Source organism: Diuraphis noxia, unplaced genomic scaffold (genome assembly GCF_037042655.1).
Source record: "Diuraphis noxia isolate RWA-SAM2 unplaced genomic scaffold, SU_Dnox_SAM2 contig0005, whole genome shotgun sequence".
Taxonomy (NCBI): Eukaryota; Metazoa; Arthropoda; class Insecta; order Hemiptera; family Aphididae; genus Diuraphis; species Diuraphis noxia.
The window spans coordinates 24141607-24157160 of NW_028301715.1; the positions used below are offsets into that span (position 1 = coordinate 24141607).

Here is a 15554-nt window from a genome sequence, read left to right on the forward strand (position 1 = left end):
GATAGTGCAGGTGAGGTACACCTTTATATTTATATATCATCAAATAGGAAAGCAATATGAATTGTACCTAATTTTCTACATGTCAGTGAATCTGGTTGAATAATAAAATGTTGAATAGATAAATACCCATTGGCCTCCTACCTACTTGAATTAGCTAACTAATTTCTACGTTTGTGACGTATGTGTGTGATTAAATGTAACCAATCCGCAGGGCCTATAGTAAATTAATAACAACACGTATAGGTACCACATTTAACAACATTCTACGTCATAATAAATATACGCATTATATTATATTTGTAGGTACTACAACAGTACACACTATACACTATGTATACACAGTGAAGAGACTCGATGTTTAGGTATACAGAAGTACAGTACTGCAGTATAATGTGGTATAATCGATGGTAAAATATAATATACATTTGTACTGTATATAATATTTTAATGTATGTTTTTAATTAATATTTAATAATCGATCTGATAATTTACATGCAGTGGCGTCAGGTAGGCAAAACTGGTACAATATAAACTGCTATAGTGTACACAATTATATAAAGTACCAGTAATAGGTATAGTCGTTACCACCCAACTGCTCGAGTGGACAAGAGGCAAGTTCCATCGACAATCGGCCATCGTGCCAGACGCCAGTGCCCACTGCCCAGACGCCCAGTGGCCTGTGCGTACGCCGCGTACGGTGTGCCGCAGAACCGCAGTGCTTAAATAGCAGTCAAGCTGACCGGTTGTGTGCGTGTGCATGGTGCATCAATAATAACATAAAATTTACGTATACATCGATCAATCGTTACAATCTTTAAAACATGAATACATAACTTCTCAGTACATATTTAACTGTTTATAGTTTATAATATAATATATGTACCCCTACACTGCAGTATATACTATATGAAAATTTACGTGGATGTGAAAACCCTGACAAAATGATTGAATGGCCGTGGCTGATGATTATACTGGCTCTCATTAGCACGGTAATGAAATGTTTTTGTACAAATAACACTTATTTACTAGTTTCGTTATTGTTTCAACGATTGTATCATAATGCGTGTGATAATGCTTATAATATTATATATTATTAATTTAAGGATTAAATAATAAATAGGTACCTACTTAGAGTAATACGGCCGTTAAAAGTATAAGGATTATTGAATTATTGTTATTTTAAACGCGTGTTATATATTTATTTAATTAATATACATAAGTATTAAGTACATAGTCATTTATTTTATGTCTATGATATGATGATTTCGATAGGTATAATATCTAGTATAACAAACATAATTGTTATAAATTAATAATAATATAGTTAACTAATATTATAATACCTACATAAACCTACGTTTAAATTATTAAGGTATAATAGTGGTATATAGTATATTAATATGTATATTAAAAATATAAGCAAAGTAAATCACAATATTTGATATCCGTTACCTTACATACTAGGTCGTTGTTATAATACTGTATCCCGTAGCAGTAATAATAACCGGATAAATAACCTCTATAAATAATTAATAATATTTCTTCAAAATCGTTTTCAAGAATATCATGGTTTGTAGTTTGCCTTTTATTATATATAAAATGCAAAATGTATACCATAATAACACGACCAATGATAGGGGATGAAGCTATAGTTGGCCCGAGCCTGGGTATGCCACTGGGCACCTATGTAATTGGCGAGTGGTATTAAAATGCATGATCTAACTTTTTACCTTGGTAATTTGTTGGTGGTTAAAACTAATTTAAACCTGAAAAAATTAATATTTAACTTGACAAGCTTATATCGAATAGTAGGTATTATGGATACCTAGGTACTTACATAGATTTATACTAGGTGCCAAAAACGTGAATAAATTATAGACATGACGTGTATGTTTTATGTATGTTTAATCTTTAATGTTTATAGAATACTAATAAATGATTACTGTATAGACGCATATTATAGGTATCCTATAAAATATTAAAATAATATGAGAACCCCCTAGGTTATTGTTTATTACCTACCTACTAATATTATGCTCGTAATTTATACTATTTGATATTTTTTTTTTTTTATGTGACAGTTAGAAAGTACCTATATATATTATTATAAACCAATAATAATAATTTAAATTTTATACATGAAGTAGGTATACTGACGACCTACCCGATAAGTACCTATTTACTTGCCTATATCAATTACCAAATTCAATAGGTATAGGTATTTGAAACAATTATATTATTATTGAAAGATAGGTAAGTACTTACTATTTACTATACCTTACTATACTATTATACTATATACTAACCTATAGCAATATTTGATAATTTATTGGTACCTATACCTATAAGTTTTTAAATTAATATATTATATAGGTACCTTCTGTAATAGTAGGTACCAAAGTCACTAATATTAATAATATTATATGAGGTAATAAAAATAAACATACCTACCTATTACATTGAATTCCTAATAATATTATAATAGATTGTTAATAATATGCATGGAAATAATTCAAAGGTTTTAAGATTAATGCAAAATTCAGTAAGATGTAATAATTTAATTATAGGTACATTTGTATATTTATATGTAACGTGTGCAGGTAACTAATTACTCAATTACATCATAAATATTTATTTTTCGTATATATAGTAGGTTGTAATTTAGTTTGTAAAAAATTCCCATAGATATTCGTATGTTAATATGCCTATTATATATATGGCATATATATTTTATAGTTATATACATTGTTAAAATATTAAAACGCCTGATGAGTAATCTTAGCGCATTTAGGTAATAGGTAATAATTATATAAGTTATAAATCATTACTCATTTTAGTATTTTACTATAAATATTTTTGGAATGTAATTGAATAAGTGGTCAAAATAAAATGATAAAAGCAATATACCTACCTAATATATGTAATGTTCCTAAATTAGAAACTCTGACTGTATCTATTGTGTTTGACACTGACATAATATGCTAGAATTTTTATCAAATATAGAGGTATGCGTGTAATTAGATATTAATAAAAATTGTTACATGTACATTTTGTAGTAAGTAACATTACAAACTATTTTTTCAAAATTGATTTTATTCAACTCTTAATTACTTTCACCAACTATTATACTGTATAATTCGCCTGATGATTAGCGCAATGTATTAAATTAATAAGAGAATATTCTCAAAAATAGATAAAAAATAATGGTTAAATTATAAAACTATAAGGCCAGAGCCTCAGATTATACTTTTTATTCGTGTTTTTTAAATTAAATTATCATTATTTTGTTAGAATCTAACGATAATATTTATTGTTATGAAATTACTTCATAGAATTGATGTTATATATACCTATAGCAAAACAATAGATCGTAGGTATTCTTGTATAGGGAGATAAATACCTATAATATTAATACCATTAGTTATTACAATTATGCACTGAAAAATGCAAAACTATACCTAAATAGTATTACATATATATTAATTTTAATTTATTAAGTCTATAAAGTAAAATGTGGAGTACCCACTTCTAATCTAGAATTTAAATACATTTAAAAAAATTGTAGGCTTTTAATTATTTAATAGGTACTCTTGAAGACATAATCCAGTGTTAATTATACCACAGTAGTTTTTTGCATTGTTAAAACTTATGTCTTAAAAAAATGTTTATAATTAAATAGTAATACAGTTACATTACTAAATTGATTAGATGGAAAAAATATATTACTATTTGAAATTGAGTAAATACAATTGTTTTCAATTGCTTCAATATTATTCATAATCAGCATCAGCACTAGCTAGGTATCTATATAACATAATAACGTAAATTGGACAACTATAATTACGTCTTTTAGACATTTTATTTTTAATTAAATATAATTTAATTATTCTTGGAACAAATATTTACCTAAGTTTATCCTGAGTCATGGTACCATGTCACACGTGTGATCAAATATTTAATTATATATTTATATCCAAATTGTAGCCAATACAACAAACAAAATTGTTTTCATAATAAATTAGGTAACTCTTTAGCGGTGTTCATTAACACTTTACAGTGCTAATTAATTTTTATGATCCCGAGGCCCTACAAAGTACAAATCCAGGATTGTTCAATATCCAGTGTTATAATATAATATTAATTAAAATTAAACAGATTGAAATAATCTTAACTAAAAGGTTAAAAAGATTAATTTCATTTTAGGTTCAATGGCCCAATTCGACAGCACAACACACAAAAGGCTATAATTATTCATACTGGGAAGGGTATGTATGGTCTTCTGCAAGGAATAGGCCGACAAGAACAAGTTTTTTTGATCAAGATACTACTGTAACTACAGCCAGCACGATATCAAGTTTTAAGGAGGATCAAAAGTAGGTTAATCGATATTTCCTATACCTATATAGGTTTTATTCTCAATATAATAAAACTATAAAAGGGGCCCAAATTCATGAGACATAATGATTCAGAATAAGTATTCAGCTATTCAGCAACTTTATATCATCAGACGATTTAGACGTAGGTATACCATTATTGTTTATACTATAAAAGCATAATGGTACCTATGTATATCACAACATATACATTAAAAATTTAATGGTACCTATACTTACTATTTTGTATCGGATTCTAAAAAATAATTAATGATATAATATTTAATTTATATTATATTATTATTCAATAGTATACATTTATACGACCTTAGTAGTTATCTAGTTAATCTAGAATACATTTGTACATACCTAATTGTTTGAAAAATAATAATACATAGGATAAAATAAATTTTATCAAAATAATTTGTTTCAATCTTTAAAATGTATTGTGGTCTCTAGAATTTTTACTAGCTATATACCTTAACTGGAGGTCGGCAGGTCGATGATATAATTTTTGTGTTCAGAAAACTTAGGAGGATTATATCTTGTTAAAGGCTACAAGTAATATATGTCAAGACTTTCGATGTTGATTAAAGTTTTTTAATTAAAATACCACGATTGTAAGATGTTGTATAATTTATATAGATTATCAATCATTTTAAGATAAAAATATGTGAAAAGTATAGTTATATTAATTTATTATAGTTGGAACTTGCAGCAAGTTAACGGATAGCATATAAATATATATAAAACAAATTACAAATTACAGAATAGTACATTACATAGTGATAGTTCAAAATTTAATTTTTAAAAAATTACGATTTTCTAAAAACGATTTGAAGAATTAAATAATTATCAGGAAGATATTAAAAGGTTTTAGTTATTTAGTGTTGTTAAATGGAAAAAATAATCGTAGATACTTCAAACTTTTCATTAATACGTACCAACGTGGTGACATACCTAATGTTTATATTATTATTGTCTGTATGTATGAAATGTTAAAAATGTTTAGACTAATTTTAAGTTATTTATTGTGCTAAATTTATTATTTATTTTTTTTATACTCAAGAATTCTTATTTAGTTAATGGTCAATGGTTTAACCTATACCCATATCGAATTAAGAAAATACTAATAATTTATGATAATAATTTGTGTATTAAGTTATGTAGTAGTCAACTATGTATATCTAACTATCCTTAGAAAAATATGCTGATCCACCCACCCCTTAACAGAGAATCATTTTTTCGTATTCAATTTCACATTGAAAAGATACAAATTTAATTTAAACCTTCTGTCAGAGCAAATTTCCCAGATAGGTAGGTGTACTCAATAATGCCAAGATAAATACTCGAAATCTTCTGTAGGTACAGCAGAGAAAGTTTTAACTTTAAAATTTTTTTAAATTTGTTATAAATAAGAATCTAAAAAATTCATTTATTTCCTATTAAGGAACTACAGAGATCTGTACATTATAAATTTATAACTTATAACCTAAAAATATCCTCTATTTTCAAACTTATTATGCGTTTGCTAATTATTATTAATTAATAAAAACTAAAATCTATGAAATAGATAATTTATTTAATCATGATTAAAAAAAAAAATAAATAAATAGAAATTAGAAAATATTTTTAGAAATACATTGAAAAAATTAACTTATCAATACCAAATAGTTAAGTACTTAGTTATTACAAGTATAGATTCGTATAATATGTTAATAAATTCCTTGAATTTCTATACTGTGTAGCTATTACTAGTGAATTAGAGTATACGGCAGCCAATATAATTTCTAATTATGACATTGATGACCTATCAGCTATCAGCCGGTACCATACGTTTCTGATTATATAAATTTGCCGTTGATTTCTAAATAACAATTTTTTTAATTAGTGTATTGTACCTACTCATTATATAATATACATTATATTATATCAGTGGTTCTTAAACGTTGGTCTGCGGCCCCCCTGCAGTGATCAGCGACACGCCAAAACTCATGCTGAGGATTCACGGAACTATTGGGGGGGTTGATCAATTTTTTATTCAGCGGTGCATTAAATACCTACCTACTAGCATGGCCAAAGCTATAGAAAACTAACAAAATAAAGATGACAATTTAAAATTAGTAAAATACAATTTAAGACTGTTTGAGTGAATATTATAAACCATTAAAATAATTATTTTTTTAAATTTATTAAGGCTTCAACAACACATGTTTTTAGCCTACAGGCTACAGACATATAAATTATTATACGTGTTCAATAATACAATAAATAACTTATATATATTTGTTTTATATACGTATTCCAATCACCTTAGAGAATGTATGATGTACACTTTGTATACTAAGTTAACATTTGAATAATGTTGATATTAGCCGAATAATATTATAACATTATATACTTGCAAATATATATACCCATAGGCCATAAGGGTTAAAGACATCACGATGTAGAAAATATTCTGTACGTTGACACGTTGTTCTGCGTTTCTATAACAATATATAACGATAGCTGATAAGTGAATACAGTAGTTAGTCTTCTACTACATATATGGTACCTACCCTACCTATCTTGTACGGAAAAGGAAGATATAAATATACGCGTAACTATTATTAAACGACCAAAATTAATAAAATGGAAGTATATGAATTAAACATTTTTGAAAGTTTTATTGTTTGTATTTATCAACAGGTGAATCATTCATAAATAATTTATATTTTATATTACACAGTGTGCATAAAGCGCGTCCAGACGGAGCAGCTTTTGCCGCGTCCACACGGTGCGGCATTTATTTCCCGATTATTTTCCAGTAGACAATAATTTAAATACTTAAAAAATGAGTACTGATTCCGCGCGGCTTTGCCGAAAATACGTCCACACACACGCGGCATGGGCGAGCGGCACAAGCCGCGCGGCTTTCCTTTGATGTAGACCGCCTGCTAGGCCGATCGGAAATTATGCCGTGCGGCATCAAAAAAAGCCGCGGAAAATGTATTTATGTATTCACACTCATCCCGCGCGGCACGGCCGCTCGGCAAAAGCTGCTCCGTCTGGACGCGTCAGTGTTTTCAAACTACTTCCTGTACCTGTAAAATTTTCAAATTTCCAAATTTTCAAACCACTTAAAAACCACTCTTTAAAGTTACTTACATGGTTACCTATGAGTTAAAGAAAGTCCTTTAGAAACATAATAATCAATAATTATTGTGAAAAGTGATATTATGCTATATATAATGCTAAATATTTTATTTTCTTACCTAACTATTTTCTTTGTGTACCACATCACCGCCTATTTGAGCTTGCCGTTTAACCCTAGTTAGGACAACTACTATATACATACAACTTCCGCAGGGGCAGAATAATTAGCAGTAGAAGATAATATTTATTATTTAGCTTCTCCTATGTATTTAAATCAAAATTTGATTGAGAAGTTGCTTAAGTTAATGAGTTATTAAAAACTCTAGTCTTATTTTACTTATTACTCACTGCCTAGTACCGTATACACTTGGATTTAAAAAAATTATAAATTGTTAATAGATTGTAGGTACCTACCTATCTAGTTATTAATAAATACATTACAAACACTTTCAATACACCATTATACATGAACGCATATATATATATACTCCGATACTCGTATATATATATAATGGAGTGTGGGCCTAATACTTATTATTTATAGTAGGTAGGTAGTTACCATTAAAAATTTGAATTTTAATAAATTTATTATTTAAGGGATTTTATGGGGCGAGCATGCTTATGGATGCTTTGTATAATATTTATTATGTGAGTGAGCACTGACATTAAATTATGTTTCAATTGACAAACGAAGAGTGAAAATGAACACGTGAATGATCGCTAAGCTGTGAAAAATGAATTATAACAGTGCCGTATCCGGGGTGGTGAGCTTTTGAGCTTAAGTCTCTCCCCCCGAAAATAAATCCTGGGTTATGCACTAAATTCAAATTTATATTAGGTATTTATATAATAATTTTATCTACATCATTTTTTCCTCAAGGCGGGCAGGTAAAAGAGAGGAGCGAGAACTTAACATTTTATTTTCATATTTTGTATACCTTATGGATACAAACATATGAAAAGTTTTTCAATTTGTTTTTTGTTTCAGAATATTTTAAAAATAAAACTTCCCAAAATATTATGGGTAGATTAATTTACATCTACAGTACACTTACCTACCTTTTTAAAATAAATCATGATGAATTAAGTTCAGAATCTAGATAATATTATATAATATTATATTATTCATGCCATCAATACGTAAATATTAAATTTCACAGTTTAATTTCATTATAATTTTTTTTTTTTTTTTTAAATAGATTTATTAAACATGAATAAATAAAATAAATATAAAACAAATATAATAACTTTAGTACTTACTTTACCATTAAGACCCTCTGATTAAAATATGTATTAAATCTAAATTTTATTTTTAAATTCATTGCTTTTTATAACTGTTTTATTTTTAGATATGAATCTGTTATTAATATTAAAAATATAAATGTAAGAGATTTACCACTATCAAACTTGACAAAATCGTTATTTAAAAATGAAAATACAACCAATAATACCAATAAGCAACTCAGCACCGGTTTAAAATTACCTCAAACAAAACCTTCACCAATTGTTTTTCCAAATTCAATAAATGAAAGATTGCAATCAGCCAACAAATTTGTGCCGGAACCACAGATAATCGAAAAATGTTCACAGAACGAAAGCTTTTGCATCAAAGTTGATAATTATCCAAGGTAAGCACCAAATCAAATCATTTTTTAAAAATACTAAAAAACTAATCTACTCAAATTGTTTTATTTTTTCATTATTAGACATGAATTATTCAATCTTTTTAGAACTAGCAAATATATGTCAACTTCTTATTTTGGAACAGATACTGTAAATGAAGTATGTAACCTTAATATTTTATTTCTGAATACTATACCTTTACTATTTAGTGTAATAATATTGCTCCAAATAATGATACCTATCTGTTAGATATACAAATGAATTTTTTCTTTAGATAAATGATTTGGAGACAAGATTATCTAATAGTAACCTTCAACCATTCTGTGAATCAAAAGTAAGTACCACTCAATGAAATTAGTATACCATAAGATATATTTTTGTTATTTTATAAATACACCCAGTTGTGTAATAGGAATGTTAAATATATAAGTATACTGAGTTTATGGACATGAATTGGAAATTAAAATAAATATTTACAATACATGTAGATCACTTTGTTTGGTATATGTTATGAATTAATGAGGTCAATCAGTTAAAATTTTATGTTTGGAGCCCTTGGTATATCCTAGACTATCATCATAACACAATAGACTCCATGTATTAAATATTATTATTATATAATTTTTATTAAATAAAAAAATATTTTCTAGGAAGATGTAATATTTCCGGAAGCAGGTATAACAAAAAACAATGAATGGCGTTATATTATACAAGATCCAAGTAATGATAATACCAGTTTTAAACAAGGAATTCGAGTGGAGAAATGTATGTAAGTATTAACATAAGAATGTACAAGAATTTGAATTAATCAAATTATTTCTGTAGAAATGCTGGAACCACGTGCAAATTTAATGATCTTTTACCAATTGGATACACAACAACTTGTGTACAAAAATATATCTATAAAAAATTAGTTGCCATTAAAGATTCTAAAGAAATATATTATGAAAGTTTTAAATTGCCGTCCTGTTGTGAGTGCATGTATAGTATAAATCCAGATCTATTAACAAGAAAAGGTGGACTGAGTGGAGAGTTAGATAGTCGAAGGTTGTATCAGAATCAATCAGAAACTTTGAAAAGAAACAAAGATGTAATTAACAAGAAAAATTAATAAGGTTAAGATACATACACAACAAATAAAGTATATTTTAATCTGTATAACGATATAATGAAATTTTATAATAATGTAAATATTTTATGTACTCTTTATTAAATACATGGTTGATATAATTAACACGTAACATATTCAATGTTGAGATTTGAAAATGTAATCTAAAATAAAGTTAAGGTAACAATGTTTAATGTTTAAGGGTTAAAATGTTTTTTTTTTAATTTATATGTTACAAATAAGTATAAATCAAACCTATTAAAAATTTAAAATAATAACTTATGCATTAATTTGTAAAAGATTTATTTGGCTGACAGATGATATCACTTACAATAGTAACTTATAAGTTATAACATTATAAAACTGGTATTTTTCCTAATATTTTATCCTCATAAGTTTTATATATATCTACAAGCTGATTTTCAGATAAATCTTTGTTGACATCTATCACCAATAATGAACACGGGAGTTTATAATATTTCTCCATTAGCCATTTTTCATAATATTCATGTAAATCTACCAAATAATCAAGTTTAACAGTGCGCTCTTCTGGACGATTGCGACGTTGCATTCTTGTATACACAATGTCTGGTAAACTTCTTAGATAGACTGAAACATTAAAAATCATCATTAACCATCTTAAATTTAGACTGCAAAAAAAATAATAAATAAACTTCAACCAATCACAAAAAACATTAAAATTTTCATATTTAGTTGAACATTATTTGAATGAATAATTTATTAAATACAATATTATGGTTCATAATTCATAATAATTAATATAATATAATGATAATAAAATAAATTAATTGGTCAGAAAAACAAAACTATATTGGTTTAAGCCTCCCTAGAGACTATACATATACTCTCTTGAATAAGATTAACCACAGTGTGTTTACATACAGCAACAAGTTAATAAGTTAATTTTAACTTACTAATTCACAGTTTTAATTAACTTAACTTTAACTTAACTCATTTATATCTCTGTTAACTTAAAATCGACTTCTACTTTTTAATATTATCAATTAAGTTAATTTTGAATTTTAGTTTTATTTAGAATGTATTTAAGTCTATAACAGTTGGTTGATTTAAAATTCTTAGAATATAAGAAAATATTGTTGGAAAAAAAAGAAGATATTTTGTAATTTTTTTACAAATAAGAACTAATATGTTATATTAATTAAATATGTACTAATAAAATAATAAATAATAATATAGAGATAACATTGTAACAATGTGACATTTAGTCACCCGTATGATCATATTATATAAGATATATCAATAGCTACGAAGTCACATTTAATAATACCAGGCTTTTTAGGTACTCATTAATTATTAATATTATTATTACATAATATTTATTATTATCTTATTTTATAATTTTTATGATTGTCGATTATCATGAATTGAGACCATTTTATAACAAATACACGTTGATCGGCTCTTTAGTACTGGAGGACAAAATAAGAGGTTCAATGGCAGATCAAAATTTTGAAATGACTCTATGGTTGAAATTTAATTAATACTTTGAATAGACCAGCAGTAAGTACAAATCTTATATATAAATAAATAAATTTTTATATTATATTATATATACAGATATAATATTTGTAATATTTAAAAGTTATAAGTAAAAAATATGGTTACTAGTTTTTTTTAAACCTCATTTATGAATGTTTGAGTTATTTGTTTTTGAATTGTAAAGATTAAACAATAAAGTAAACACATTTAAGCTAAAATTTAAATCAACCCAGACTCTAGAGTAAAATATAAATATTAATTAGAGTTACCTATAAAATGATAGAGCCCTACAACAGTTTTTAAATTATATACATCATATTAATATATATATATATATATATTTATTGTTCATAGATATATTACCTACTATAGGTACAAGTGATTTTCACTTATTTTAAAACCTTTTCGATGAATTTTTTTTTATTAACTTAACTTATTTATTGAAGTTAAATTACCAAATTTGTTAATGCAAAGATACATTTTTTGAAAATAAAACAGTGAATATTGTGTGAAATATAAAACTGCGCCTATATTAACTTACTATAGATATAATTTTCAATGGATTTTAAGAACCAATAATAACTGAATAGTTTATATATAATTGTTTTAGTATAGGAATAATTAGTACTGTATGATTCCTACCAATTAGATCTAATCCAATGTCCACATTTGTTTCGATGTATTCATACCATTGGCACATAACTCCATATTCAGGACTAGATAATAATCCTTTGTCATGAGCCATCTCCACAAAACAATATCTAAAAAAAATAAAATATTGTATTATTTTAATGAATAAAGAAAAATTCTTCTTTAAATAAAACAATTTTTAAATATATATTCAATTCAATTATGATGGAACTTAACAAGTTAAATTAACCATATAGCAAACAGATTCTTTCAATCACTTACAAACTCAAATGGTGCTGTTCAAAAATAACTTACACGAAAGCCCTACAAAAATTTGTCAAGAAAGGAAGTCTCCACGACCAGGTTAGGTTACCGTAATTTAATGACATTTACCACTAATTACCACAATAACGAATGCATCATGCCAGAAAATTACTAGCTTAAACATACTACTTAATATTCAATATTTAATTATTATATTGCAATTATGTATGAAAGAAAAATTGTTAAAAAAAAAAAAACTAAAAATTTGTATATATCTGTAGGCTTAGATAGCTATTCAAACTAGGGATGCCTTAATTAATACTAAAAAAAAATTAAATGGTATGAACCATCAATCATTTAAGAGCCCGCATATGTTGTCTCCGTCTTACAAGTGCGTAACATGGCAAATTTTATGCTCAGCAGATCACGTTTAGCTCCGTTAGTTTATAATTTAGAGTAAATTGAACTCTTAAAAAATTAAAATTAACATTATTCTAGAGGTCATAACGTAGGCTTTTTATTATATTTTAATTTTAAAGCGAGTTATGTGTATTTTAAGATATACAAACAATTTACAATTTTAAAATACACATAACTCACTTTAAAATTAAAATATAATAAGAAGCCTACGAGATGGCCTCGATAATAATGTTACCTTTAATTTTTGTAAGAGGTCAATTTACTCAAAATTTTATACTAACGGAACTATATATGTTCTGCTGAGCATACAATTTGCTATGTTATGCGTTTGTAAGATGAAGACAACGTATGTGGGTGTAGCATCCTCTTAATAAGTCATGACACAATTTTCTCTTTAGACGGCGTGGGGAATTACTAGGAAGTGAGATGGAAGCAAGTTCAGCGATCAAAGGGTTAAAATGAGACTGTAATTTAGAGTGGAATTTTTTATAATTTTTTGTGGCTATTTGATTTACTGTTTCTATTTTGAAGTCATTTTGAAGTGTGGAATGTGATATGTACCAAGGTGCAGAAGAGATACTGCGGAGAATGATAGATTGGAAGGATTGTAGAGTACGTATTTGAGATGGTTTAGAGCATCCACAGATTTGGATTGTATAAGCCCAGATAGGCCGTAATAAGGATTTGTAGATGATTATTTTTGTGATGAAGAGTAATTTTGATTTCAGAATTGGGCGAAGTAAGTGGAGTCAACTATTGAGAATTTTTCTTTTTGACTTGATGTGAGGACCCCAAATCAATCTTCTATCAATTAGGACGCCAAGGTATTTTACTTCTGGGAATATTTGGATTAGTATTCCTTGAAAATAGAAGGGAAGGGGTATGGACTTGTTTAGTGTAAATGGGACATACATTGATTTGTCAGGATTAATCTTGATTTTCCAGTTGGATGACCATTTGTCTATTAAATAAAAATGTGTTAGTAAAAAATGTACAGTTTCTACAGGATCATTACCAGGTGAGAGCTATCTAATTTTAAGATATTTTTAATGCACACAAATCTGTGCTGTTATATAGCTGTTTTCAATTAACATTACCTATTATTTTGTAATGAACGTTCAAACATTTGTACGTCCTTATTTGTAGTTTTGGACTGTAAATTCAAACGGCTTAATTGTACATTATGTTGAAAAGCAAAATTCCATCTTTGAGGATCTGAGTATGTTAGTTGAAGCAAGTTATGACCATTTAAATCTCGCCATGTTTCTATTGGTTCCTATATAATATATAAATTAAAATGTAATAAACATTTTTAATTACATAAAAATATATTATTGCATATTATAATTATTGAATTATTAATAGTATACTTATTGTTATCAATGATCATCAATAATAACTAATTAATAACAAAATTGCACTCACAGGATTTGTTTCGACATCTTTAAACTTTTCAAAATACTTTATCAATGTTGATTTTCCAGACCCAACATTTCCCTCAACAGCTACACGGAAAGGTTTTTTAATTATCTGCTTTTTCATGTTACAAAAACTAAAAACAAAAAAAACAAATATAATAATTTACCTAAATATTTAGAATATATGAAAACAAAAAATGTAGTTTCACTTAATAGGTTCTATCTAATTGTCAAATCACTAATGAATAGGTTAATCCTAGTGGACTAAAATACAATATTAAAATTTCAACAGCGACTAATGTAAAATTTAAAGATTTGAATGAGTAGTGTACTATAATATGATAATGATAGCATAGTTGACTTTAGTTGGTAAGTAATTAATATCAAAGCATTAAAAAATTTCATAAACATGTTTTATTTATTTCATAACGAATGAAAATTGAATTGCAATCATTGTACTTAAATTAAAACCTTATCAAAACATTATTGTTATATTCTTTCAAAAAAAAAATAAAAATATGCTACCAATTAAAAATAACAGCTTAAACAGCAATTAATAGGTATTTATAAGTAATATAAACCAAAGTTTTTGAAAAAAATCACTTACTTTATATACCTAGTAATATCTACGTAGCAGTAACAATAAAATAGTCCTTGAGAGCCAGTATAAGTGCACTTATTGCGGACTGCACAAGTAAAAAATTTTCAAAATTAAGACAAACTTCGCCAACGCGCAAACTTCAGACTAGGAAACAAAAAAATGTTCAGACGTTCAGAGTGCTTCGTGTAAACGTGTAGAAACTCTGAGCGAATTTCTTCTTTGTCACTAACTTGCTATTTTGTTACACAGTAACCATCGGTCAAACAAAATACTGATGTTAATTCAGTCAAGTTTAAACAAATACTATAAATTAAAGTATTTGGTGTTAAATACTATACTATGGTCTACAATCCGAATGTGAAACGACCACTTGCAAGAGACAATATCATAAAACTAGGGTTTATAAAAATATCTCAGAACAGTTGTATATTATGCATAATATGCATTATTGCGTTTAT

General features: G+C 26.6%; 2 protein-coding genes across 5 annotated transcripts; one reads left to right on the forward strand and one right to left on the reverse strand.

Annotated features, from left to right (window-relative positions):
• The first annotated feature begins 656 nt into the window (after positions 1–656).
• On the forward strand, positions 657–10368 carry LOC107163677 (uncharacterized). Its single transcript, XM_015511213.2, has 7 exons — positions 657–989; positions 4204–4373; positions 8861–9139; positions 9218–9293; positions 9409–9468; positions 9785–9903; positions 9960–10368. Exons 1-7 carry the CDS (start codon positions 942–944, stop codon positions 10243–10245), a joined length of 1038 nt encoding a protein of 345 aa, XP_015366699.2. The 5' UTR covers positions 657–941; the 3' UTR covers positions 10246–10368.
• Positions 10261–15541, reverse strand: LOC107163678 (deoxynucleoside kinase-like). 4 transcript variants are annotated; one of them, XM_089229706.1, is made up of 6 exons: positions 15327–15541; positions 15112–15240; positions 14503–14629; positions 14175–14353; positions 12406–12524; positions 10261–10851 (listed from the first exon to the last, which is right to left on the reverse strand). In XM_089229706.1, exons 3-6 carry the CDS (start codon positions 14617–14619, stop codon positions 10598–10600), a joined length of 669 nt encoding a protein of 222 aa, XP_089085832.1. In that variant the 5' UTR covers positions 14620–14629; positions 15112–15240; positions 15327–15541; the 3' UTR covers positions 10261–10597. The 4 variants fall into 4 exon arrangements, with proteins under 4 accessions (XP_089085832.1, XP_015366701.1, XP_015366700.1 ...); XM_015511215.2 differs by having other exon boundaries at positions 15103–15240; positions 15327–15540; XM_015511214.2 differs by having other exon boundaries at positions 15112–15541.
• Between the last annotated feature and the right edge of the window lie 13 nt (positions 15542–15554).

Excerpts from the sequence above, each read along its gene's own strand:
- LOC107163678 (XM_089229706.1), bottom strand. The coding sequence starts at position 14,619 with ATGAAAAAGCAGATAATTAAAAAACCTTTCCGTGTAGCTGTTGAGGGA. Across the intron at positions 14,354-14,502 it reads AAGATGTCGAAACAAATCCT|GAACCAATAGAAACATGGCG; the intron begins GTGAGTGCAATT and ends TATATTATATAG. Across the intron at positions 10,852-12,405 it reads CATTGGATTAGATCTAATTG|TCTATCTAAGAAGTTTACCA; the intron begins GTAGGAATCATA and ends TTAATGTTTCAG.
- LOC107163677 (XM_015511213.2), top strand. The coding sequence starts at position 942 with ATGATTGAATGGCCGTGGCTGATGATTATACTGGCTCTCATTAGCACG. Across the intron at positions 990-4,203 it reads TACTGGCTCTCATTAGCACG|GTTCAATGGCCCAATTCGAC; the intron begins GTAATGAAATGT and ends ATTTCATTTTAG. Across the intron at positions 4,374-8,860 it reads AGTTTTAAGGAGGATCAAAA|ATATGAATCTGTTATTAATA; the intron begins GTAGGTTAATCG and ends TTTTATTTTTAG.